This window comes from Dromiciops gliroides, chromosome 6 (genome assembly GCF_019393635.1).
Source record: "Dromiciops gliroides isolate mDroGli1 chromosome 6, mDroGli1.pri, whole genome shotgun sequence".
NCBI classification, from domain to species: Eukaryota; Metazoa; Chordata; class Mammalia; order Microbiotheria; family Microbiotheriidae; genus Dromiciops; species Dromiciops gliroides.
In genome coordinates, this window is record NC_057866.1 from 258,740,911 (window position 1) to 258,767,834 (window position 26,924).

General features: G+C 37.9%; 1 protein-coding gene across 1 annotated transcript in view; it reads right to left on the reverse strand.

The window, feature by feature from the left end:
• Nucleotides 1-559: 559 nt before the first annotated feature.
• FAM47E (family with sequence similarity 47 member E) overlaps nucleotides 560-26,924 on the reverse strand; it is a 68,878-nt gene continuing 42,513 nt past the window's right edge. Inside the window, exons 6-8 of the mRNA XM_043973135.1 lie at nucleotides 24,861-25,016; nucleotides 13,572-13,649; nucleotides 560-743 (exon numbers count right to left, since the gene is read on the reverse strand). Coding sequence (XP_043829070.1) covers nucleotides 597-743; nucleotides 13,572-13,649; nucleotides 24,861-25,016 — 381 coding nt within the window. The 3' untranslated portion in view covers nucleotides 560-596. The remainder of the gene's footprint in view (nucleotides 744-13,571; nucleotides 13,650-24,860; nucleotides 25,017-26,924) is intronic.

The following is a 26,924-nucleotide window of genomic DNA, read 5'->3' on the forward strand; positions in this document are numbered from 1 at the left end:
TCCTCATGACAACCCTGGGAGGTACGTATTGTTATTATCCCCATTTTTCAGATGAAGAAATTGAGGCAGAAAGTAAGTGACTTGCCCAGGGTCACACAGCTAGTAAGAGGCAGGATTTGAATTCAGGTCTTCTTAACCCCCGAGCCCAAGACTCCATACCACATCACCTCAGCACCTCTATGAGGGTTACAGAGCTAGTAAGTATCTGAAGGGGAATTCGAACCCAGGTCACAATCATTCACTCTCCTCTGTCGGATATGTCCTCTCCTGCAGGGCTTCTTAAACTTTTACCACCCACTACCCCTTTTTGCCCGAGAAATTTTTACACGACCCCAGACACACCGGTATATAAAATAGATATGCCCAACCTTTTACTGTTGCCCGATTTTCCTCGGCCCTCCCATTCAGTTAAGCTCCCCACAGCTGAAGAAGCTAGACTCTCCTGTAGGTTTTTCACATCGCTCAGTAAAAGGTGGATCTCACACTGCAATGGGTGTGCTAATTAACAAGTTTATTTAATGATTTTGACAACAAAGGAGGAGGTGGGGAAAGAGTGGAGGAGAAAAATCCTTCTGCTTTCGATTTCTTCCTTCTGCCTAGCTTCCCTTCTTGATTCTTTTCTTTACCTTCCCCTTCGCCTTCGCCTTTAGGTGCAGCTGCACCTGCGATGATTCTGCGGAGTCATTTAGACCGTCTTCCAGGATGTTTTTGTTATCCTTCTTGGAGAACAATCTGGAGAGGAACTGGTGACCACACCCAAAAGAAGCAAGCAGCGGAATTAGCCTGCAAATTGGAAATTTATGGAGCGCTCCCCCAATACACCCCCCACCCCCACCCCAGAGACTCTGACACCTCCCCCCACACACACACAGACCCCTAGATACACTCAGACACACACACATCCAGACTCACAGACACACCCAGAGACACACACACCCGCAGACATACAGACACACACCGAGGCACACACACCCAAACACACCACACCATTCCCTCCTTCTGTGCTCCTCCCCCAATATTTATTTAGCTTTTGGGAATGCAGTCACACAGAATCAAAAATCCACTAGACATACATATTAGTCCATTTTGGCCAGATAATCCCTATAATTGGTAGCCTACTCAACTGAGTAAAGCGGGACGAGGGGCATGAATTGTTATAGAGAATGGGAGGGGGGGGCAGTATATGTGTGTGGCTATCTCTGTTTGGAAAGGGTTTGGGTGTGTCTAAGTGTAGAGAGGCAACACCTCATAATGGAATGAACATTGGACTTGTAATCAGAAGACCTAGCGAAAGCCAGCACAGCTAGATTGAGTGAAAGGCTCTGGGTTCCAATTTTGACTCTGCTGTTTACTACTTTTATAATTGGCATGTCAGTTTCCTTATCTGTAAAATGAGAGGGGATGAACTAGGTGGCCTTGATGGGCCCTTCCAACTTTAAATCTGTGGACCTGTGACCCTGCAGTGAGGCACCATGGATTTGAAATCCTGCGACTTGGCGCCTCTACTTGCTAGTTCTATCACCCCAGGAAAGCTAGTGTCTGAGGCTGAGTTTGAACTCAGGTCTTCCTGACTCTATCCGCTGTAGTGCCACCTAGCTGCCCATATCAATATTTATAGACCTATAAAATAACAGAACAGGCTTAAGGATGAGTATTTATACAAATAAAGAAACAGCAACACAATGTATAACTAATAGACAACAGTGGCTACAGTACTTGCACAGCATTAGTTTATAATCAAGTAAATCTATTTCAGAGCATGCTGTAATTAACCTATGCATCACTAGACATATGCAATTATACACAAAGCACATATTACATGGGTATACATTAGTTTTACCTGTAGCATCTTAGGTTGATCTAGATTTAGCTCAAACTAGACTCTCCATTTTCCATCAATGATTTTCTATTATTTCCCAGTGCCAGTTTTCCCTCTGGTGCCCTCCTCTCTCCTGCTCCTTTTTACACCCATTAGACTGTAAGCCCTTGGAGGACAGGGACTGTCTTTTTCTTAATTGTATTCCCAGTGCTTGGCACATAGTAGGCACTAAAATGTCTATTAAATCGAATTAATGTGCCAGGGATGGGGCTTGCTGCTGGGGGTACATGTACAAAGAAGAAAACAACTCCTACCCACAATAAGTTTACATTCTAATGGGGGAGATGACAAGTATATGTAAAATATATATATACAGCATAAATCTGAAGTGAATAAATACAAATATATACAACCTAGTTAAAATATAATATAGCTTGGGAGGGAGAGAATCAGGCAAGTCTTTAGTGATTTATTAGATGGTACTTGAACTGCATCTTAGAGGGAAAGACTCTAGAAGATGGAGGTAAGGGGGGAAGGGATGCATTCCAGGCATGTGTGCCAAGTCATGGAGATGGGCAATGGGCTGTTCCTTGAGAGGAACAGAAAGGACAGTTGGCAGGATTTAAGAGGGCAGGAGGGGAAGTCATGCCCAGTGAAGTTGGAAAGCTAGCTTGGGTGCAGGTTGTGTAGGCTAATAAAAGCTAAACAGAAGAATTTGGATTTTATCCTAAGGGACAACAGGAAGCCAATAGAATTTATTGAGTAGGGGACTCATATGGTCAGATCTGCATTTAAGTCAAATTTTTGGCAGCAGTGAGGAGAGAATAGCGTCATGGACCAGAGGACCCAGAGAGGAAGGAGAGTGTATCCAGGATGAGAAGGATGGTCAACAGCATATCAAAAGCAGAAGATAGGTCAAGAAGGGTGAGAACTGAGAAAAAAATCATCCAGTGTGACAACTAAGAGATCATTGGTAACTTTGAATAAAGTAGTTTCAGGTGAGTGGTGAGGTTGGAAGGTCCATTTCAAAATATTAAGGAGCAAGGCAGTTAGGTGGTGTAGTGGATAGAGCATTGGCCCTGGAGTCAGGAGGGCCAGAGTTCAAATCTGACCTCAGATACTTATTAACTATGTGACCCTGGGCAACTTATCTAGCCTTGATTGCCTCCCCCAAAATTGACTAAGGAGAGAGAGAGAGAGAGAGAGAGAGAGAGGGAGGGAGAGGCAAAGAGTGTAGACAAATCTTTCAATAAATTGGCTGAGGAAAGGAGAGTTCTGGGAAGAAAGCTTGAAGGAATGGTATGGTCTAATAAAGGGTTTTTAAAAGAGTCTTGAGGATATTTGAAGGCAGTAGAAAGGGAACCGATTGATAGAGATAAGTCAAAGATTTGAGAGGTGACTGTCTCAGGATACAATCTGTAGGAGAAGATAAGAGGGCATGGGATCAAGTGCCCATACCCATCTGGTTGGTCTTAGTATGGAAAAGGGTCACCACTTTTTTCTAAAGAAACTTGGAGAAAAGAGAATAGAGTGAAGGATGATGTCAAAGGATTTTGAGGTGAAGAAAAGAGAAGATATAACTGGCATCAATATAGCCCCTGAGGTAGCACCTGAGAATGATGAGGACCTAGCAAAGTTAATTCACTCCAATCACTTACTGCCAAAGGATGATTTGGTTGGACTCTTTAATGAGAAGGTGAAAAGTTATGAATACTTTCCCCACCAACTAAATGAAAGAGACCACCCCTGAGTAGCACAAGGACTACCTAAATCAGACCCTGGCTCAGGCAGTAACATCTACAGTGAAGAAAACACTGTATACTGTAACCCAATAGACTTGCATAGGCCTAGTTTTGTCAAAAGTAGTAGAATGAATCCAGAAGCAGTAAGTAACTTTTCTTCATAGAATTTCAACTGTAGACACTTTTAGGGTAACACTTATGGGAATAACACTGCTGGTTGGTCTGGGCTCTTCCTTATAAGTACAGGTCTCAGAAAACAATTCTAATGAAGACTGTGTTTGGCCCATACTATGAACTGGTCAATCAACAAACCTTTATTGAATGTATACTATGTTCTAGGCACTAGGGATACAAAAAAAGGTAGGGGGCATGAACAGTCCCTGCCCTCAAGGAGTTCACAGTTTAATGCAGGAGACAACATGCAAACTGGAAATCAGTCTGGAAGAAAGTATGGTTAAACCAAATCCTACACAGTATATCACAATAAGCTGCACATGGGTATACAATCTAAATATAAAAGGTCACATCTTAAAAATTAAAGGACAGGGGCGGCTAGGTGACGCAGTGGATAGAGTACTGGCTCTGGATTCAGGAGTACCTGAGTTCAAATCCGGCCTCAGACACTTGACACTTACTAGCTGTGTGACCCTGGGCAAGTCACTTAACCCCCATTGCCCCACAAAAAAAAAAATTAAAGGACAATGAGCAGAGATACCTTTCACAACTATGACTGGGGGGAGAATTATTAAAAGATAAAGCAAATAATTTTCATTACACTAAATTAAAAAGCTTTGGCACAAAGTAACTTTGATTAGAATAAGAAAACAGTTATTGATTGGGAAAAAACTTCACACTAAATATCTCTGATAAAAGTCTGATATCTAAGATGATAAACCTGAGGTAAATATACAAGATCAAGAGCCATTCCCCAATAGGTAAGTGGCAAAAAGATGTGAATGAGCACTTTTCAAAAGAGGAAATGAACAATTAGCTATTAACAATCATGTTAAAGAATTCTACAAATAACTAATAAGAGAAATGCAAATTAAAACTCTTCTGTGTTTCACCATTCATTAGAAGGGAAAAAATAACAAAGACAGCAATGGAACATAAATCTGGAAAACAAATTGAAACTACTCAGGAAAAGTCACTAATTTATATTTGCCCTTTATCCTAGTGATACCCCCACTGGACAATACACCAAAGAGGTCAAAGATTGAGCAAAACATGGCATATATACAAAAATATTTATCAATCTCTTTTTTTATGATAGCAAAAAACTGGAAACAAAGTTGATTCCCATCAAATGGGAAATGACTGAAGAATTGTGGAATATTTAATGTAAATAATACAATTTAATTTGGGAATTTTCATGTGAAAATGTTATCATTAAGAAACAATGGGACAGCTAGGTGGTGCAGTGGATAGAGCACCGGCCTTGGAGTCAGGAGTACCTGAGTTCAAATCCGGCCTCAGACACTTGACACTTACTAGTTGTGTGACCCTGGGCAAGTCACTTAACTTTCATTGCCCCCACAAAAAAAAAAGGAAAGAAAAGAAACAATGAATATGAAATTTGGGAAGATTTCTACAAACTTATGCTAAATGAAAAAATCAGAACCAACAGAACAATTTAGACAGAAAGCACAAGAATATAAGAGAAAAATAAATCACTGAAAGATGTCAGAATTCCAACTAAAATAATGATCAATCTTCCACCTGAGTAAGGTGAAACATCCCTTCCTCCTCTTGGCAGAGAGGAAGTGAAATATGGGTAGAGAGTGAGGCATATTATTAGACATGGCCAATGCATTTGGTTTCTTTTGTTTAAAAGAACTTATTTCTTATGTAGCCCTGCATACCACCTGCTACTAATTCTGCCAAGAAGAAATAACTCTGGATACCCTGGCACTGACTTCTGCTGTGGAGGAAGAAGCCTGTAAATTGGATCAGACAAGGTGGTTTATGCCATGGACCAAAAAGAGGTTGTATCTTTTTTTTTTTTTGGTGGGACAATGGGGGTTAAGTGACTTGCCCAGGGTCACACAGCTAGTAAATGCCAAGTGTCTGAGGCCGGATTTGAATTCAGGTCCTCCTGAATCCAGGGCCGGTGTTTTATCCACTGTGTCACCTAGCTGCCCCAAGAGGTTGTCTCTTAAAGAGACAACATTGTTTTCTCTCAATCCAGGGAGAAATAAAGTATCTAAAGTTTTGAGTTGGAAATTATTGGGAAAGGGTCTATGTCTGCCTCAGGGACTTAATGATGAGCTGTGGCAAAGAAAAAGCAGGTGGCAGCATGGGGGCAGAGACAGACAGAGACAGAGAGACAGACATACACCCGCAAAGAGACAGAGAAAGATGGACAGAGACAGACACAGACAGATAGAGATGCTCTTATGAATTAAGCCAGTGAGCAGTGCTTGTGTGCTTGTGTGTGGGTTTTAGTGACTCAGTCTCCCTGTCTCATCTAGGTTGGAAGTCCAGGCCTGTTCCCACTTTAGCCATCTTTGTCCTGCTGTTTCTGACTTGGGCTGATTTAAATCCCCGTAGGCAATCTAGTGCTCCCCTCTTCTAGGGGTTCCCTATGTTACTGCTGAATTTAGTGTGGACACATCCTATTAACTTAGCCCACTGCAGCTCAGAATTCCTGAACTCAAGAGATCCATCAGCCCCAGCCTTCCAGGAGAAGAGGATGCAGGTATGTGCCCCCATTGCTAGCCTGTGCTTATGTTTTGAATAGGGATTAAGAGTATGGTATTGAGTTGACTACATGGACAGGCAATTTGACTGGTCAAATTTCTGGTTAAAAGGTGCCTGATCTGATATGGAATAGGACCTTCTAAATCTATCTACATTTATCCCTGCAGGGCATATTTCTCAGGTCCTTGGAGCCTCCCTGCCCCTGTGGCTTCAGGTTAAGTCCCAAGGCACTATTCTGTTATACACAGAAAAAAGAAAATGTGTCCAGGTAATTCCTGAAGAGACAACAGTATTTACAGGATATCTGACACAGGAATCAATGATGAACACCAGGTAGCACTAAATGGCCGGGAACATCTCTGTCAAGGTCATACAGGTTTCACAAAACAACATCTGAGGTGCTTTAAGACCCAGAGTTACTTTAAGGACTTGGGAGAAAGTTCAGGGTTTGGATTTTAATTAATTAATAAATTATAATAATAATTTATATTATTAATATAATTAATTATTATATAATAATAATTTATACAATAATTTATATTATATTAATTTATATTATTATATTTATATTATTAATATAATTAATTATTATATAATATTATATAATTATAATATTATTAATATAATTAATTAATTAATAAATTATAATAATGAATACATTTACTGCTAATTTTTCTGTTTGGTGCAAAGAAAAATCTAGAAGGATTATTATGATCTGTGATGGTCCCAAGGAATGGGCCTACAGAGTCAAGAAGGAGAACTCATGAAAATCTTGCACAAGCCTAACAAACTATTGACAAGTGCAGAAATCTGTCACTGCCTTTGGGAGGGTAGGTAATCACTTTTTTTTTGTTTACAAGCATTTATTAAGCATTTGTCAGGCACTTTCCAAATATTATCTCATTTGATCCTCACAACAACCCTGGGAGGTATGTGCTTTTTTTTAAATTAAATTTTATTTTATTTTATTTTTGCGGGGCAATGAGGGTTAAATGACTTGCCCAGGGCCATGCAGCTAGTAAGTGTCAAGTGTCTGAGGCCAGATTTGAACTCAGGTCCTCCTGAATCCAGGGCCAGTGCTTTCTTTATCTACTGTGCCACCTACTTGCCCCTGATAAATACTATTATTATCCCCATTTTACAGATGAGGAACTGAGGCAGAGGTTAAATGACTTGTTCAGGACCACACAGGTAGGAATGATGCATGAGTAAGGGATTGATCATGGTTGTCCTTCCCCATCCAACTCTCCACACCAACTCTCATGCTCCAAGTTTGGCAAGGAGTGTGCAGGGATCACCCCTTTAGTATCCATGGAATTCCTCCTCAGCATGCAATGAAAAGACTTGTAGTCACTAAAGACTACGAACTCCTGAGTTATCATTGCTGACAGGAAACAGTCAGAGGATGTCTCGTCTGTTCATTCTCTGAAAGAGGGTTAGGTGAGAAGGGGAGGACCCCTTTATCACACTTGCCCAGTAGCAGGCTCACCACAGACTTCCACATGCATAACTGGAATGTTGGCTGAGTATGTGTCAGGGGGTATACTGGAGTAGGGAAAGAGGGAAAGATTGGGGGGCTATAATCAAGTTCATGACAATTTTTAAAAATTGAAAATAAAAACAGAATAAACTCCCCAATAAATTAGATAAATTTTAAATAGTACTCTTCCATAATTGGAATAGCAATCAAGAAGGGAAATAATAAAAGCTATGGTTCTTGTGGTTTTAAAAAAGACAGATGAAGCTCTGAGAAACTCATGCCTGGCAACTGAGAAGAGAGACAGATAAGAAGGGAAAGCCCTGTTCTTGAGATGTCTTTCCCAGAGTTCAATTGTCCAGAGGTGTTAGCTTTCAGTATACAGTATCCAGAAATGATGGTGGCATTAAAAAACAAAAAGGAGTGGAGAATGGAGATTATAAATAATTTGCTTAAGGATGACTTGGTTAACAATGAAATTATATAAACTTAAAATACACAACTTTGTAGGATGGAGTTAACGTAGTTCTAAGAGAACAAAAGAGAAAAACAGAAGATTAATAGCTATTTTTCAGTTTAAAAATTAGAAAAACCAGCAAGTTAATAATACTCCAAAGCATTTTTGATCACTAAGATCAAAGGGGAAATGAACAGAATTAAAAGCAAAAATTTTGAATTGATCAATTAATAAGCATTCATTAAGTGACAAAACTTTTTTCTATTTTGTGGTTCAGTTGTTTCATTCATGTTAGACTCTTTGTAACCCCATTTGGGGTTTTCTTGGCAAAGATACTGGAGTGGTTTGCTATTTCCTTCTCCAGCGTCCCCATTTTACAGTTGAAGAAACTGAGGCAAATAGGGTTAAGTGACTTGCCCAGAGTTACACAACTAGTGATTGTCTGAGACTAGACTTGAATTCAAGTCTTCCTGACTCCAAGCAAAGTGCTCTATCCACTATGCCACCTAGCTGGCCTCTAGGGTAATACATACATACATACATATCTACATACATACACATGTATATATGTATGTATATGTTTATGTATATACCTAGCACAGTGTGTGTATATGTTTATTAGAGAATGCTCAAGGAACTTGTGTTTTTTGTTAGGACAAGGAATTCTTGAATTATTTAAACAAGTTTCTGAAAATGAAAAATGGGGAATGGAAAAGAAACATGACATTCAGGGAGGAAAATGAAAAGAGGACTACTAGCAGAAGAAAAATGGAAAAGATTTGCAAAAATTATCATAAGGTTTCTCAATCAAGAATAATGGAACCACCACATTTGGACCCTAACATTACAGATGCTTACAAAGAAATTATAAATGGCACTAATAATGGATAGAGCCTCAGGGCTTAGAGTTAGGAAGACCCGAGTTCAAATCTGGACTCAGACACTTCCTAGCTGTGTGACCCTGGGCAAGTCACTTAACCTCTGTTTGCCTAAATTTCCTTATCTGTAAAATGGGGATAATAATAGCACCTGCCCACTCAGAGTCACTGTGAAGATAAAATTAGATAACAGTTATAAAGTACTTGGCCTAGTACTGACACATAGTAAATGGTATATAAATATTATTATTATTATTATTATTATTACTCTATACTATAGTGAAAACAAAATGAACAATGTTAGCTTTTTAAACTCCCAAGTAGAAGTGAATGCCACTCTCAGCCCTGAAATCTCCACTTTGTAGTGGTATTCCACAGATGTATCTGAATGTTTTTTAGGGATGAACTCTCCAATACTTCACTTTCAGAATCTAAAGGAGAAAAGAGGAAATTACCTGATTGCCCCATGTTCCTGGTAGACAAGTTAAGTGAAGGTCATCTGGCATTTTGATTCAGCAGAAGGAACACCAGAGATTCAGAGATTGATGCTATCTGGTATCTTCTTTCAGGGTTTGCTTTCCCCCAGTCAGTCTAAAAAGAGTGACCATCCCCAAGTTTTCACTATAAACCTAATTTACCCTGGAGATCATGGCTATTCACATTTCTGACATCTTTCTTATAAAGCATGCCATTTCTTTTTTTTTTCTTTAAATATCCTTGTCATGGGTATAGGATGGGCTCAACAAATTATGGCATATGAATAGAATTGGATACTACTGTGCCATTTCAGAAAACCTCAGAAGATTTATATGAAGTGCAAAGTGAAGTAGTAGAAACAAGAGATCAATGTCTAAAACAGCAACAACATTGTAAAAACAAAAAACTTTGAAAGACTCAAGAACTCTGATCCACACAATAGTCAACCACAATTTTAAAGGACTCAGGATGAAACAGGTTATTTCACTTCCTGAGTGAAGTAACTTTAGAGTATCTCACTTTATTGCAATGGTCTAGAACTGAACTTGAAAAATATTTGAGGTATTCCTGTATATCACAGGAGTAAGTTAAGAAATACTTATTAAGTAACAACTATGTGCCAAGTAGAAAGAAAAGCAAGTAGGAGTGGCAAAAATACATAAATGCCTTGAATCAGTATTTTCTCTACTCTCATCATACCTCTGTGAGGCAATGACAGTTGAGAAAAGACCTACTATTAACAAATATTCTTAGAAACACTATTTTTAAAAGAAAAACCTCAAAAAACCAAATTAGGGGTATGTAAATTTAAAATGTTATATTAATTTAATCAAATAATATTGTGTCAAAAGAAACTATTAATATAAAGTGAAATAAATATGGAAGATGTATATAAAAAAGATGCACATGGAAAAAAAGAATCAAAAGAACAATATCACAATAAAATCATGGAGTTCAAGACAACAATAATAGCAAGAATTTCCTATAGACACAAGGTAAAAAGGTTTAAAGGGACAGTGGAATTTTATGGTCTCTGAACATTTCCACCAATTGTTTGACTAAATGTAGTTAAATATAACATCTAGTTTTAGATGTCTGAAAGGCAGTTGGAGATGTGAGATTTATAAGTAGAGAGAATTGGGTAGGAAAAATTGTTTTGAGAGTCATCATGGTAATTAAGTATATGAGAGCTGATGAGATCACCAAGTGAAAGGTGGTGGGTTTGGTGCCTACAGTGTATATAGGAGCACCTAGGTGGTTCAGTGGATAGAGCACTGACTCTGAAGTTGGAAGGACCTGAGTTCAACTCTCCCCTCAGACACTTATTAGCTGTATGACTCTGGGCAAGTCACTTAAGCCCAATTGCCTTAAACATCCAGGGTCATCTCCAGTCATCCTGATACCTATCTTGCCATTGGACCCAGATGATTCAGGAGGAGAGAGTGAGGTTGGTGACTTTGCACAGCCTTCCCTCACTTAAATCCAATTCACTGTAAGTCATGACACCACCCTGATGTCATGGTCCTTTGCGAGAATGAAGGACAAACAACAAACAACAACAGTGTTTATAATAACAGAATCAAAACTAAAAAAAAAAAAAGATCCAGAAAAACATCCGGCCATTTTGCATTCTCTCTGGCAAAGAATCCAGAAGGTCTTTTGGCAATCCCCTTCTCTAAAAGACTTATTTACATTCTGTAGTGACCTTCAAATCAACTGTGTACCATGCAACTCCTCCAGTGGGTTCTTTTAAAATGCTCAATTACATGATGGCATACTTAGAGAACCCTAGAGAATAAACTAAAAACACTAGTCAAAACAATAAACAACTTTAGCAAGATTGCAGAATATAAAATGAATCCACACAAATCATCAGCATATATCACCAACAAAATCATAGCATAAAGAGAGAAATTCCACTTAAAATAAATGCAGACAACATAAAAATTCTTAGGAGTCTACTTGGCAGGACATGTAAGGAACTAGATGAACACAATAACAAAACACTTCACAGATCTAAACAATTGGAGAAATAATAATTTCTCATGGGTTGTCTGAGCTGATATAATGAAATGACAGTTCTACCTAAGTGAATTTACTTATTCAGTGACCATACCAAACACTACCAAAGAATTATTTTATAGACCTAGAGCTAGAAAAAAAAATTCTTCTGTAAGAAAAAAAGTTAAAAAACCATTGAAGGAATCAATAAAAAAGGTGACAAGAAATACCAGATTTCAAACTATACTACAAAGTAATAATCATGAAAACAATCTGCTACTGGCTAAGAAATAGAGTGATTAATCACTGAAATAGATTAGGTACACAATAAATAGAAGTAATGTAGTGTCTGACAAACCCAAGGATCCAAGCTATTGGAGCAAGAAATCACTATTCAACAAAAACTGAAGGGAAAATTGGAAATCAGTCTGGTAGATCAACAACTTAGACAATATACCAAGATAAGCTCAAAATGGATACACAATTTAGACATAAAGGGTGATATAAGCAAATCACAGGAACATGATAAAAATTACCATGTACGTATAAAAGAAGACTATATGAGGAAACAAGGCAAAGAGAGGATTAGGGGAAGTAAAATGGATAATTTTAATAAAATGGATAATTATGAAATTTAAAAGGCTTTGCATAAACAAAACCAATGCATCCAAAATTTAGAAGGAAAGCAGTAAACTTGGAGAGAAAATCTTTGCAACAAATTCTTCTGATAAAGGTCTCATTTCATAAAATATATAAGGAATTGAGCCAAATTTACAAAAAATAAGAGCCATACCCCAACTTATAAATGGTCAATGAATATTAATAGCTGGTTTTTAGAAGAAGAAATCAAACCTATCAATAGCCAAGTGAAAAATGCTCTAAATCACTAATTAGAGAACTGCACATTAAAATAACTCTAAGGTACCACAAATGGAAAATGGAAAAATAGGTACCTTAATGAACTGTTGGTGGAGTTGTAAACTTATCCAACCTTTCTGGAAAACAAGCTGGAACTATGCACAAAGGGCTACAAAACTGTGCATACCTTTTGATTCAGTAATAGCAATACTAGGTTTGTTCCCCAAAGAGATAAAAGGAAAAGGACTCATGTACAAAGAATTCACAGCAGTTCTTTTTGTGGTAGCAAAGAATTGGAATTTTATGGGATACCCATCAATTGGGGAATGGCCAAACAAGTTATGATATATGATTGTGATGGCATAATTACTGTGCTGTAAGAAATGTTGAAAGGGATGGTTTCAGAAAAATCTGGGAAAACTTATATGAGCTGATGCAAAGTGAAGTAAGTAGAACTAGAACACTGTACACAGCAACAGTAATATTGTAGTAATAATAAAATGTGAAAGACTTAGCTACTTTGAGCAATATAGTGGTCCACAACAATTCCAAAAGACTCATGATAAAAAATGCTACCGATATCCAGAGAGATGAACTCTGAGTGAAGATTGAAACACATTTGTTTTCACTTTATTTTTCTTGCTTTTTTGGCAACATGACTCATGTGGAAATTTGTTTTGCATGACTTCATGTGTATAATGGGTATCATTTCTTGCCTTCTCAAAGGATGTGTGATAGGGTACAAGGAGAGATATAATTTGGAACTGAAAACAAAAACTTTAAACATTTTTAAGTGTTTATTCATGGAGCCTTCATCTGTAGGAATCAGAAGATCCAGGAAGACTTCCCAGGAATTTTAGAGACTTTGAACTGGAATGTGTGTGGGCCTCACATTTTCCAAGAATTCCCATATTCCTGGCTCTGTTTGAGAAAGGTCCATAGGAAAACTTGTGACAGAATTGTGCATTTTGGGTAATATGTGCTACATTCCAGATTCTACTCACTAGACTGACTTTGAACCTGGAGAGAAAGAAAGAAAGAAAAAGAACCTGTGACACTGTATGTTTCTCTCCAGGTCCACCTTTTAACTCTGCAGCACTCCATCTAATATAGTACTCAACAACAGGCTTTACATGATAACCCAGGTCCCTGTTTTACTCACAGTAGGCATCCTGTATCCTTTTCTTTCAATGAATTCTTTGAAAGCAACTGTTCCATGAAGGTCCATGAGTGTTGCATCCTGAAAAGGAACCAGATATAGTTTAAGAGGTGAGTCATCAAAACTTTATTTTTATGACAGCTCTGAATAAGAGTACTGCTTTGAAACCACACAACCAATGAATGTGAGGGGTAGAAGGGAAGCATTTTTTCTTCACATAGAAGAAATGCAAATAATAGCAACCAGATGAAGATAAAGCTTTCACATCATGCAACTAGTAAAAAAAAAACACCAAATTCAAAGAACTGTTTAGCTGTATGTAGAAAACAATCTAAAAATGATCAATTCAGTTCTGGCAGCCTCATAATAACTGCATTTTAGCTCAATGACATACTATATCTTGCTATATCAAGATATTGAAAAGAAGTTTCATTTTTGACAAAGATAAATTTGTACAATAAAATATCAAAATTATATTTTATGGTGGGATATTAAGGCTTTAAAATTTATTGAACATAAACATTTTGGTTTCTGTTTTTGAAAATATTTTAATGTTTTAAAAACCATTATTAGGACATCAACAAAAATGACCAGTTCTTTATAAGAAAGGGAAAGAAAAAGAAGTTTGTATATAACATTTTAAATCTTTATTCTGCGTAGTAATTCCTTAGGCAGTGTGATAGAGTGGACAAGGTATTGGACTGGGAATCAGGAAGACCTGGATATAAATTCCACCTTAGACATTTTTTAGTTATGTAATCCTGAATAAATTACTTAATCTCTATGTGCTTAAATTTCCTTATTTATAAAATGAGGGGCTTGCAGTTTATGACAGTTAAGGTCCTTTCTTGCTTTATGTCCATGATCCTATTATTCCTTCCTTCCTTCCTTCCTTCTATTCTTTCCTTCTTCCTTTCTCTCTCCTTCCTTCCTTCCTTCCTTCCTTCCTTCCTTCCTTCCTTCCTTCCTTCCTTCCTTCCTTCCTTCCTTCCTTCCTTCCTTCCTTCCTTCCTTCCTTCCTTCCTTCCTTCCTTCCTACCTGTGGTAAAAAGTTTTAACAGTCGGTTAGATAATGGAGAGACGCCAGGTTTTTTTTTTAGGACCACCCTTTTGGGGAGGAGACCAACAGCATGAGCTACACACACCAGTCCGCCTGCGACGCACGCCAGATTGCCTGCTGAACACTCGACTTCCGGGGTGCGAGCTTAAAAGGCAAGGAGAGAACGGAAGTGAGGCCTTTTTTCCTGCTCTGCTGTTCTCCTGGCTGCGCTGCACAGACAGACGCGGACTGGAGTTTGACTCGGCCCGGCTCTCGGTTAACAGCACGCGCTTGACTCGGTCTCTCTCCCCAAAGGTGGCCTTGGGTTTTGGTGAGTTTTATACAGAATATAGACTAAGCCTAGACTTAAGACGATTTGTATTGTGTTTCTACTTTCCTATCCTTCTAATCAATATCACCTTGTGACTACCATACAATAAAAGGTCTATCTAGAAAACTAGAAGCTTCTTCCATTTACTAGTCTGGGAGATAAATTAAGGGAAAGGTTAAGTAGGGTAGATTTATGATCTAATATCCAATTTTAATCTCACATACCTTCCTTCCTTCCTTCCTTCTATTCTTTCCTTCTTCCTTTCTCTTTTCTTCCTTCTTTCTTTCCTTCCTTCCTTTCTTTTCCTTCTACTTTCTCTCACAATTCACGCCTCCTCCCTAAAAGCTCACCCATGTAGCAAATAAATTAATAAGTATGGAGGAGTGTGGGTGCTGGCTCCATTGTACCCATGTAGGTTATATGTTCCCACATGGGTCTGCTTAGATGTGGCTCATAGGGAGAGCAAAAATACACACATACATATATGTATATATGTGTATACACATACACACACACACACACACACATATATATATATATATATATATATATATATATATAAAATCTCCTCCTTCATTTCTTTAAGGAAAACTTTGATTACTGCCAAGAAAGGAAGCAGGAAGTTGGGGATAGTGGCTACCACTTTGCTCTCCCCAGAGGGGGGTAATGGGTTAGAATTATGTCTAACTCCTTCCTTAAATATTGTTAGTCTAGGGGAAGTAATTTTTAGGTTCAAGAAATATTACTGATCTCTATTCCTCAACAGGAAGGAGGGTCCCAAGCTGTATATAAAAGACTTGATTTCCTTTCCATCAAAAGCCAGTTTTATAATGGACACACATAGCAAATAGCAAGTAAATCAATTTATCCAACTCTACAGCAAAACAGAAATCAGAGACAAGTATAGGACAAGCATATAGGAAAATATATACCAGACAATACAAAATGAGTGAGCTCCCATTGGGAGAAGTGTAGTAATTCATTAGGCAGTATGGTGGAGTGGACAGTTTTATAAGTCTTTGGGCATAATTCTCAATCAATTGCTCTTCAAATTGGTAGGATTAGTTCATAATTCCCCCAACAGTGTAATTAGTGTCCCAGTTCTGTTACATTCCTTTCGACATTTGTCTTTCTATCATTTTAGCCAATCTGATAGGTATGAGATGGTATCTCAAAGTTGTTTTAATTTGCATCAATACTGATTTAAAGCATTTTTCATATGACTATATATAGTTTTGATTTCTTCCTCCCCAAACTACTTCCTCACATCCTTTGACCAGTTATCAATTGGAGAATGACTCATAGTCTTATAAATTTGACAGTTTTCTATATACCTTAGGTATTTTGTCTGTGGTTATTTTAAATGAACTATCTCTTGCTATCTCTTTTTGCAGGGCATTGTTGGTGATATATAGGAATGTGAATTTTTTCTGTGGATTTATTTTATATCCTGCTACTTTGTCAAAATGATCATTTATTTCAACTAGATTTTGTTTTGTTTTGTTTTTGTGGGGGCAATTAGGGTTAAGTGACTTTTCCGGGGTCACACAGCTAGTAAGTGTCAAGTGTTGGAAGCTGGATTTGAACTCAGGTCCTCCTGAATCCAGAGCTAGTGCTTTATCCACTGGACTACCTAGCTGCCCCTTCAACTAGCTTTTTAGTTGAATCTCTAGGATTTTCCAAGTATCCCATCCTATTATCTGCAAAAAGAGATGGTTTAATTACGTCAGTGTCCATTCTGATTTCTTCAGTGTCTTTTTATTCTCTTATTGCTATTGCTAACATTTCTAGTACAGTGTTGAATAATATTGGTGATAATGGGCATCCTTGTGTCACTCCTGATCTTATTAAGAAGGTTTCTAGCTTTTCCTCATTACAAATAATATTTGCTGATGGTTTTGGGTAGATGTTTCTTATCATTTTAATGAAAAATCCATTTATACCTATGCTTTCAATTGTTTTTTTTTAAATTGGGTAGTTTTCAACATTCATTTTCATAAGATTTAGCGTTCCAAATTTTTCTCCCTCCCTCCCTCCCTTTCCTTCCCCCTCCACAAGATCACAATCAGGTTATATATGTACAATCTACAAGTGTTCTTTTTATCAGTTCTTTCTATAGGGGTGCATAGTAAGCTTCCTCATTAGTTCCTTGGGATTGTCTTGGATCATTGCACTGCTGAGAGTAGTTAAGTCATTCACAATTACTCATTGAACAATACTGCTATCACTACACACAATGTCTTCTCAGCTCAGCTCACTTCACCATACATCAATGTTCATTAGTCTTTCAAGGTTTTTCGGGGATCATCCTGTTTGTCATTTCCTGTAGCACAAGTCCATTCCACTACAATCATATAACACAGCTTTTTCCATCATTCCTCAATTGATGGACATTCCCTTGATTCTCAATTCTTAGCTAGGACCAAGAGTTGCTATAAATATTTTTTGTATAATTTTTCTCCCTTTTCTCTTTTTCATGATTACTATTGTTAACTGTTTCCCTTCCATCCTATTCCCTTCCTCATGATATTTATTCTATTATCCATCTTCTTTCATCCTATCACTCTTCAAAAGGGGTTTGCTTCTGTCTGTCCCCTCCCCCAATCTTCCCTTCTTTCTTTTGCCCCTCTCTCTTTATCCCCTTCCCCTCCTATTTTCCTGCAGGGCTAGAGAGATTACTCCATCCAATTAAATGTGTACATTATTCTCTCTTTGAGCTAATTCTAATGAAATTGAAGTCTTTGAGCCAATTCTGATGAGTGTTAGGCTCATTTACTGCCCAGATTAAATAGATTACTCCACCCAGTTGGGTGTGTCTGTTAGCCCCTCCTTGAGGCAGCTCTGATGAGTTTAAGGTCTTTGAGCCTTTTCTGATGAGTGTAAAATTCATTTATTGCCCTGCTCCTCTCCCATCTCTTCCCCAGCTCCATAAGCCTTTTCCTGTTACTTTCATGTAGGATTTCACCTCTGCCCTTCCCCCTCCCCCAGTGAATTCCCTTCACCCCTCATTTTAACCCTATAGATGTCATCGACTAGGTAAGTGACACAGTGGACAAATCATCACCCCTGGACCCAGGGGGATCCCAGCCAACACCCAGCCTCAGACACAAGATAGTCGCCCACTGTATGACCCCAGGTATGTCCCCCAGCTCCAGTTTTTTTAAGGTTCTCTAGGGTCTTGTATTTGAAAGTCAAATTTGCCATTCAGTTCAGGTCTTTTCATCACAAATATCTGAAAGTCTTCTTTTTCATTAAAGTCCCATTTTTTTCCACTGAAAGATAATGCTGAGTTTTGCTGGGTATGTGATTCTTGGTTGTAATCCCATTTCCTTTGCCGTTTGGAATATCATATTCCATGCCCTCCAGTCCTTTAATGTAGAAGCTGCTAGATCTTGTGCTATCCTGACTGGGGCTCCACAGTACTTGAATTCTTTCTTTTTGGCAGCTTGCAATATTTTCTCCTTGACCCGAGAGCTCTGAAATTTGGCTATAATATTCCTAGGAGTTTTCTTTTTGGGATCTCTTTCTGGAGGTGATTGGTGGATTCTTTCAATTTCTATTTTAGCTTCTTTACTTCTAGAATTTCAGGGCAATTTTCCCTGAGAATATCTTGGAAGATGGTGTCTAAGCTCTTTCCTTGATCATGGTTTTCAGGTAGACCAATAATTTTCAAATGATCTCTCCTGGACCTATTTTCCAGGTCAGCAGTTTTTCCCAGAAGATATTTCACATTGCCCTCTATTTTTTTATTCATTTGGATTTGCTTTATTGTGTCTTGGTTTCTCATAAAGTCACTGGCTTCCATTTGTTTAATCCTAATTCTTAGGCAGTTATTTTCATCAGAGAGCTTTTGTACCTCCTTTTCCATTTGACTTTTCAAGCTGTTGACTTTTTTCTCATGTCTTTCCCGCATCACCCTCATTTCTCTTTCCATTTTTTCCTCTACCTCTCTAATTTTATCTTCAAAGTCCTTTTTAAGCACCTCTATGGCCTGAGACCAATTCGTATTTTTCTTGGAAGCTTTAGATATAGGGGCCCTGATGTTGACATCTTCCTCTGAGGGTGCCCCTTGGTCTTCCTTGGTACTGAAGAAACTTTCTATGGTCTTCACCTTTCTCTGTCGGCTCATCTTGCCTTTCTTTTACTAGACTTTTATCTCCTTAAAGTGGGGCACTGTTTCCAGGCTGCAGTATCCCAAGCTTAAGAAGTCCCAGGTGGTATGATTTAAGGAGAATCAGGTTCTTCACTCACCTGGCCTGTTCCCTGGTCTGTAGATGACCCCAGACCAACTTGCCAATCAACCAGCTTTGTGTGTTGTGGTTGTTAGCTCTGATGAGCCTGTGCCCCTCCCCCACCTGGGCCACTTCTACTTGAGCCTACCACCTGGTTCTCAGCAGGGGTGTAAAATCCAAGTTCTGCCTTAACCCCAGCATAGACCCCTATAGTCTCTCCCCTGCCCAGGACTCAGCCCACTCACTAGACTGCGAGCTTAGTTCCAGATGACACTGGTGCTTCAGCTGATTCAGAGGCTCTGGGGGTCTCCTTCTCTGGTGAGGCCTTCCTGGAACTGGATCTGTGTCAGGATGACTGTGGGGTTGGGCCTGACTCCTGTATCAGCACAGCAGCTCCCTCCTTCTGACCTTCCAAGCTGTTCTTGGTTAGAAGATGATTTCAGCATATTCTTCTGTGAGTTTTGCTGCTCCAGGCATTTTCCTATGACCTTATTTGGATGTTTTTTGGAGCGATCTTGTCATGAGTTCGGGAGCTCACTGCCTTTCCTCTGCCATCTTGGCTCCACCCTGGAAGTCCCTCAAGTGTTTTAATAGGAATGCGTGTGATATTTTGTCAAAAGTTTTTTTCTGCATCTATTGATATAATCCTGTGATTGTTGTTCTTTTGTTATTTATATGATTAATTGTGTTAATAATTTTCCATATATTGAAGCAGCCTTGCATTCCTGGAATAAATCCCATGTGGTTGTAATGTATAATCTTTGTGATCCAGTGTTGTAGTCTTCCTAGCTAGCATTTTATTTAAGTTTTTTGTTTTGTTTTGTTTTGGTTTTTTTGGTGAGATAATGAGGGTTAAGTGACTTGCCCAGGGTCACGAAGCTAGGAAGTGTCAAGTGTCTGAGACCAGATTTGAACTCAGGTCCTCCTGAATCCAGGGCCGGTGCTTTAAGCTCCCCCCCCCACCCTATTTTTTATTTCTTAATGGCTTGTGAAGTCATTAGCTTCTCCTTGCCCAATTCTAATTTTTAAAGTGTTATTTTCATCAGCAAATTTTTGGATATCTTTTTCCAATAGTTGGCTTTTTCCATCATTTTCTTGCTTTTTTTGCATCACTCATTTCTTTTCTCAATTTTTCCTTAACCTCTCTTCTCTGAATTTTAAACTCCTTTTTAAGCTTTTCCAAGAATTCTTTTTTTTTTTTTTTTTGGCTTGTGACCATTTTACATTTTTCTTTGAAGTTTTACAGGAAGCTGCTTTATCTTCTTCCAAGTTTGAACCTAGATCTTCTCTATCACCATAGTAGCCATAGTACTTGGGCTCTTTGTTGGTTTTTTTTTTTTTACTCATTTTTAAACAATAGCCTATTTTGGGGGCTGTTTACTTAATGTTAAAGTTGGGCTCTGTTGCTGTCTGTGTGAGATAATGTCTCAGGCTTCAGGTTCATCTAATTTGAGCTCTATCTGGGGGCCTTTGATCTCTTGGTTCTTCCAATGTTCTATAATCCAAGGCCAGGTGTGGTCACTGCTCCTCCAGCTTATGCCTTGGCCTCAGGTATTCCTTTCTACTCCTGAGTCACAACGAGGGTCCCCAGCACTGCTGCAACCTCAAACACTTTTTCTCCCTGCAGTCCCTTAAGTGGCTGCAAATGTCACCTCACCCCTCTGCCTTAGAACCAAAACTAGGGACTTTGCTCTTCTGTGGCTGAACACAACCAACAGTGTCCTTGGCTCTCTGCTATTGTACTCATCCTGTGTGCTTGCTTCTCCTCATTTGCAGCCACAGTCTGTTACCTCATCTGGTCAGGGCACCTGGGCTACATGTCCAAAACCAGTGGAAGGCTACCACAATCTTCCTCTGAGCAGTGACCCATCCCAAAACCATCTATGGGACAAAAGCTGCCAAAGCTAAGGCTGCCACCACACCTGCCCCCTGGACTTGCTGTTTGTTGACTCAGTGGTATCTGTCTGGAGGTATCTGCACTTCAGTCAAGCCAGACCTCCACCCCAAGAGGTCAGATCTTTCCTAACATCCTCCCAAATTGTCTTAGGCTGGATGACTGCTTTATCCTGACTTTTAATTAGTTCTGCTACTCTAAAATTTACTTCTAGACATTATTTTAAGTTATTTGTGGAGGAACTTAGGAGAGCCAGGTAGTTTCCTGCCTCATTCTGCTATCTTCCCACAATTCTTCTATACCATGACTTTGATCTCTTTAGTTTAGTTTACTCTTTAGTTTAGACTTTATTCTTTTGGGGGAAATCTAAGGGAGCCCTGAGTTCAAGTTTTAGGATTTTACTAGACAGAGTTGTTGGGTCATTCATAAAAACTAAATTGTGACTCCATTGCTCCCTTGCATGCCAGAATCATGATCTGTGAAGATAGAGAACAAGACATGCTTCAGCTCCACCCAAATGGGTAGATGGAGGAGAAAGGGGGAGACATCTTTCACCCAAGTGGGAGGAAGTCAAGAGTGAATAAATTGGGGAGGGAGGGAGAAAAATTTGGAACTAGAAATCTTATTAAAACCAAATGTTGAAAACTATCTATACATGTAACTAGGAAATAATAAAATACTTTAATAATTTTTTAAAAAGAGTGAATAAATTGACCAGGTTCCAGTGTGAAGTAATCACATTCAGAAAAATGGCAAGTTCTGTCTTGCAGATCACTCATTAAGCAGATCAGTGTGTCAGACAAGGCTCCAGCTGCTCATAATTATGTTTAATTTGGTATAACAATATTTTCACATCTTGTATTTGAAATTGGCTCACTGATATATCTACCCTGGGCCTTCTTCAGAGGTCAAAAGTTCCTAAGATCCTCCCATCTAGAATAGCTCCTGCCTCCTACACTGCTTTGGTCCTTCCTTCCAGCTGAGAAACTTACACTTACCATCAATCAACTTTCCTATATGGGACTATACCTAATTATGGTCCTGTTGGGTCCAAGGTAAAGCACAATTTAGTGACATTTTGGGTATAGTTCCAAATAGCATTCCAAAACTGATGGATCAGTTCATAGCTCCACAAACAGTACTTTAGTGTGCCTGTTATCCCACAGATTCCTCAATAATTGTCACTTTCCTCATTTGTCATCTTCATCAATCTGATGGATATGAGATGGAACCTCAGAGTTATTGTAATTTAAAATTTTTATTATTAGTATTTTTATTTGTGGGGCAATGAGGGTTAAGTGACTTGCCCAGGGTCACACAGCTAGTATGTGTCAAGTGTCTGAGGTCAGATTTGAACTCAGGTCCTCCTGAATCCAGGGACAGTGCTATATTCACTGTGCCACCTAGCTGCCCCCTATTAGTAGTATTTTTGAGGATTTTTTTTCATATGCTTATTGATAGCTTAGATTTCTTCCCTTAGACCTGCCTGTTCATCTTCCTTGACTATTTATTTAATAGTCAGATTCCTAAATAGGAATGGTTCTTGTTCTTATTTGCATCAATTCCTTTATATCTTGTATATCATTCATTTATTAAATAAATTTGCTATAAAAACTTCCCTCCTCCCTTAATTCTTTTTTCATAGAAGGATTTTATAGAATCCTTTCTTTTCCTATTTTAAAAAATAATTTATGTGACATTGGAATTATTTTTTCTAATATTTCATAGAATTCACTTGTTAACATATCTTGTCCTATCTAGGGAAGAGGGTGTATGTTGAAGGGGCAGGAGTGTTCAAATTTTTTTTCCTGAGATATCTCTATTTATTTAATTTCATCAATTAATCAATCAATTAATTAATTAATTTCACAAATCTGGATACTTCCACATACACAGTATAACAGAAGAGATGAGTATAGATGAAACTACTGATCTTTATTGAGTACAGCTTGCTTTTGGGGGTGGGAAAGTAGAATAAATTCAGTTTTAACCATTAAAACTATCCTGCCTATCTGGATCCCTTCTAGCCTTCCTTATGCTTTTTTTTTTTTTTTGCACGTTTAAAAATGCTTCAGTGACCTTTTTTCCTTTGGGGTGGGGCAATGAGGGTTAAGTGACTTGCCCAGGGTCACACAGCTAGTAAATGTTGTCAACTGTCTGAGACTGGATTTGAACTCAGATCCTCCTGAATCCAGGACCAGTGCTTTATCCACTGTGCTACCTAGCTGCCCTCTGTATCACCCAGCTGCCCCTGCAGTGATCTTTTCTTTTTCTTTCTTTTTTTTTTTTTTGGCAGTCCTATACTTAGCTCTCTGTCCCTCCATCTCTATCCTGATGATAAACAAAATACAAAAGAATTCTTTTCTAGAGCTAGAAAAAATAGTAACAAAATACATCTGGAAGAGCAAAAGGTCAAGAATATCAAGGGAACCAGTGAAAAAATATTAAGGAAAGAAATTTAACAGTTCCAAATTTCACACTGTATTTTTCTTTCTTTCTTTCTTTTTCTTTTTCTTTTCTTTTTTTTTTTTGTGTGGGGCAATGGGGGTTAAGTGACTTGCCCAGGGTCACACAGGCCGAATTTGAACTCAGGTACACCTGAATCCAGGGCCAGTGCTCTATCCACTGCACTACCTAGCTGCCCCCACACTGTATTTCAAAGTCACAATCATCAAAACAATCTGTTACCATTACAGCATCCTTTCTTGTGTTACCAAAGAATTGGAAGCAAAGTAGATGCCTATTGATTGGGATATAGCTAAACAAATTTTAGTACATGAATGTAATGGAATAATATTGTGCTATAAGAAAGGAAAAATGTGATGAACAAAGAAAACCAAAGAAAAATCTCCATGAACTAATGAAGAGTGAAGTAAGCAGAACCAAGGAAACAATGCACATACTGATTACAATAAGGTGAGTCAAAAGAACAACCACATGCACACATACACAAAGTCAAAAGTGAATATTGAAAATTACCAAGAATAAGTATGACTCAAGTGAAGAGATTGGAAAACACTCCTACCCTACTCTTTTGTAGGGATGAAAGATCCACAAGCTTTGCACATTGCACATCTTTTCTTTTTCTTTTTTTCTTTTCTTTATTTTGTAAGGCAATGGGGGTTAGGTGACTTGCCCAGGGTCACATAGCTAGTAAGTGTCTGTGGCTGGATTTGAACTCAGGTCCTCCTGAATCCAGGGCCAGTGCTTTACCCACTGCTCCACCTATCTGCCTTCTTCATTGCATATATTTTTAAGCTTTTTTGAGCAGTTATGTTGATATTTTCCTCCTTATATTTTTTGTCTTTAAAATACTATTTATTATATGGGATGGCTCTCTGGGAGAGAGGATATCAGAAGGTATTGAATACTGGGCATTGGAGGGAGTATTAGAGGATACTGGGAGAAACTATATAAAAAAGATATCAATAAAAATATTTTTTAAAAATCATGCCCTTTTATAAATTCCATTATATTAATTGAGGTGGAGGAATGGAAAGTCCCAATTACAAATTGATGATAAATGATATTTATCAGACCCTGGGCTAAACCATCATCTATGAATATTATTCAAATATTCTTCGGGCCTGTCCTATAACCAGGGAACTTAATATAATCTCTCTAACAATTAATTTATTATTTTAAGTGTAGAAATGATGGTATGCATTGTTATTACATCTGAAATTACATATTTCTCAAAAGATCCTAGAATCAGGGAGAAGCATCACAAATTGACTAAGGTAATTTTTAGCCCAAATGAAAATGAGATTATGGATCATGTGACATGTGAACATACCTTTTCTAGAAGATTCTTTTTCAACTTTTCGTATTTGGAATGAACTTCCATTTTGGGATCCAACAGAGGTTCATTTGCTCTTCGTTTCTTCCATAACTTGGTGTGCAGATACCAGGCCCCATAGCTGAACTTTTCCCAGTCTGGTTTGTAAGGATTCTGTAGAAAAGAAAGCAATTCCTAACATCATTTCAGATGCTCTAGTTTGTTATTACAGTTCAAAAAGTAAGTCCTTGGTTCCTTGATTCAGTTGCTGTTTGAGAAGACCAACAATATTGTGAGGGTACTTAAATTTAGTTCCTGTCCTTGTATTTTAAGGAAGACACTTTTCATTGGTTTGAGTTTATATCAATAACCAAAACATTTAATCTATTAGATAATAGCTTCATGTTGTTTCCAGAACAATTTAAATTTTACATGTAAGCAAACCAATAATCATGTTTATTGTCAAAGATTCCATTGATTACTCTAAAAACACCTCCATCCTGTGGCAAAACTTAAATAAAAATAAAAGCTAAAAATAATAAAAAATTATGATAAATCTCCTCCAGGAGTCATGTTGTTGACACTGGACTTGCACAATATTCATTAAGAGACAAGTATTTACTTAGCCTGGTACTGTAAGTCATATGCCTTTATTTGGGAAGGGGAGAGGAAAAGGAGGCCTTGTGCCAACTGTGAGGCCCTTAGGAAGGAAAAATTTGCTTCCTTCTAAGCCAAAGTTTCTTAACCTGGGGTCTATGAATGTTATTTTTAATTGATAACTGTATTTCAATATAATTTGTTTGCTTTGGAACCCTATGTATTTTATTTATGCATTCAAAAGCACTATTCTGAGAAGGGGTCCTTTGGTTTTAGCAGACTTCCAAAGGAATCCAGGACACACAAAAAATAATAACCATTATTTATGTTATGTTTACAATAACCATTTGTTGTCGTCAAATGAAACTCCAGGGCATGGCAGAAGAACTAGGCACTATTGTAACCCTACCAACTTTCACATCTGATGTTTTCCCTAGAAAAAAATGATGTGTTGATAGTTCTCTTCTGGATGTTGCAAAGTGGAAAAATAATTGTAGGAAACTCAGGAGAGACATTCTCTCAGTTTGACCATATGAACTGGAATAGTTGCAAAGGTAAGCTCTTCTCATGCCCTTTTAAAATATGATCAAAGGTCATCTGAAACCAAGATATTTTCTTACTTGCAATGAAGCAAAACTAGAAGGTTACTCAGTACAAAGAGTCCATCCCTTCTGCCTACTTTTGTTTTACATAGTTCTAGAAATGCTAGCTATAAGCAAAACAAGAGAAAGAAATGAAAGGTATAAACTGAGACAAAGAGACAGATGGCATAATAATTTACTTAGAAGACATCTAGAGAACCAGCAAAGGAACTAGAGATGATTAAGAGTTTTAGTAAGATAACAGTATACAAAAATAGATTCACAAATCCCATTAGTATTTTTCATAAAGAAAATGTAAAACCTAAAAGGTGATAAAATGAGAAATTCCATACAGAATACATAGTCAAAATTCTTTTTGGGGGGGGTTGGTATTGGTCAGACTATATGGTTGTAGAGGTTTTTTCCAACACTAAAATTCTGTGACTTGGGGGAAATATCTGGGAGCTTAACTACAAAGATAGATAACATTCCTGTATGGTCCTTTCCCCCCCAAAAATTATATATTTGTGAAAGTTCCATGTGATGTTGAGAAATATGTATATTCTTGAACAATTCCCATTTAGAAAATGCCATACACCTATACAAACAACTACCAAACACTCTTTACAAAAATAAAGGAAGACAAATAATTGGAAAGATATGCTGTGTTCATCGTTGAGGCGTGTCAATATAATAAGAATCATGCTACCTAAATTAATTTGTAGGTTTAGAATCATACCAATCAAATTTCCAAGGGCATACTTTACAGACCTAGAGAAAAAAATAACAAAATTCATTTGGGGGAACAAAAGGTATTGCATGGGAAATAATGAAAAAAGTAGGAATGAAGGGAGCATAACATTACCAGAACTCAAATTATATTACCTTCTTTTCTGGACTACCC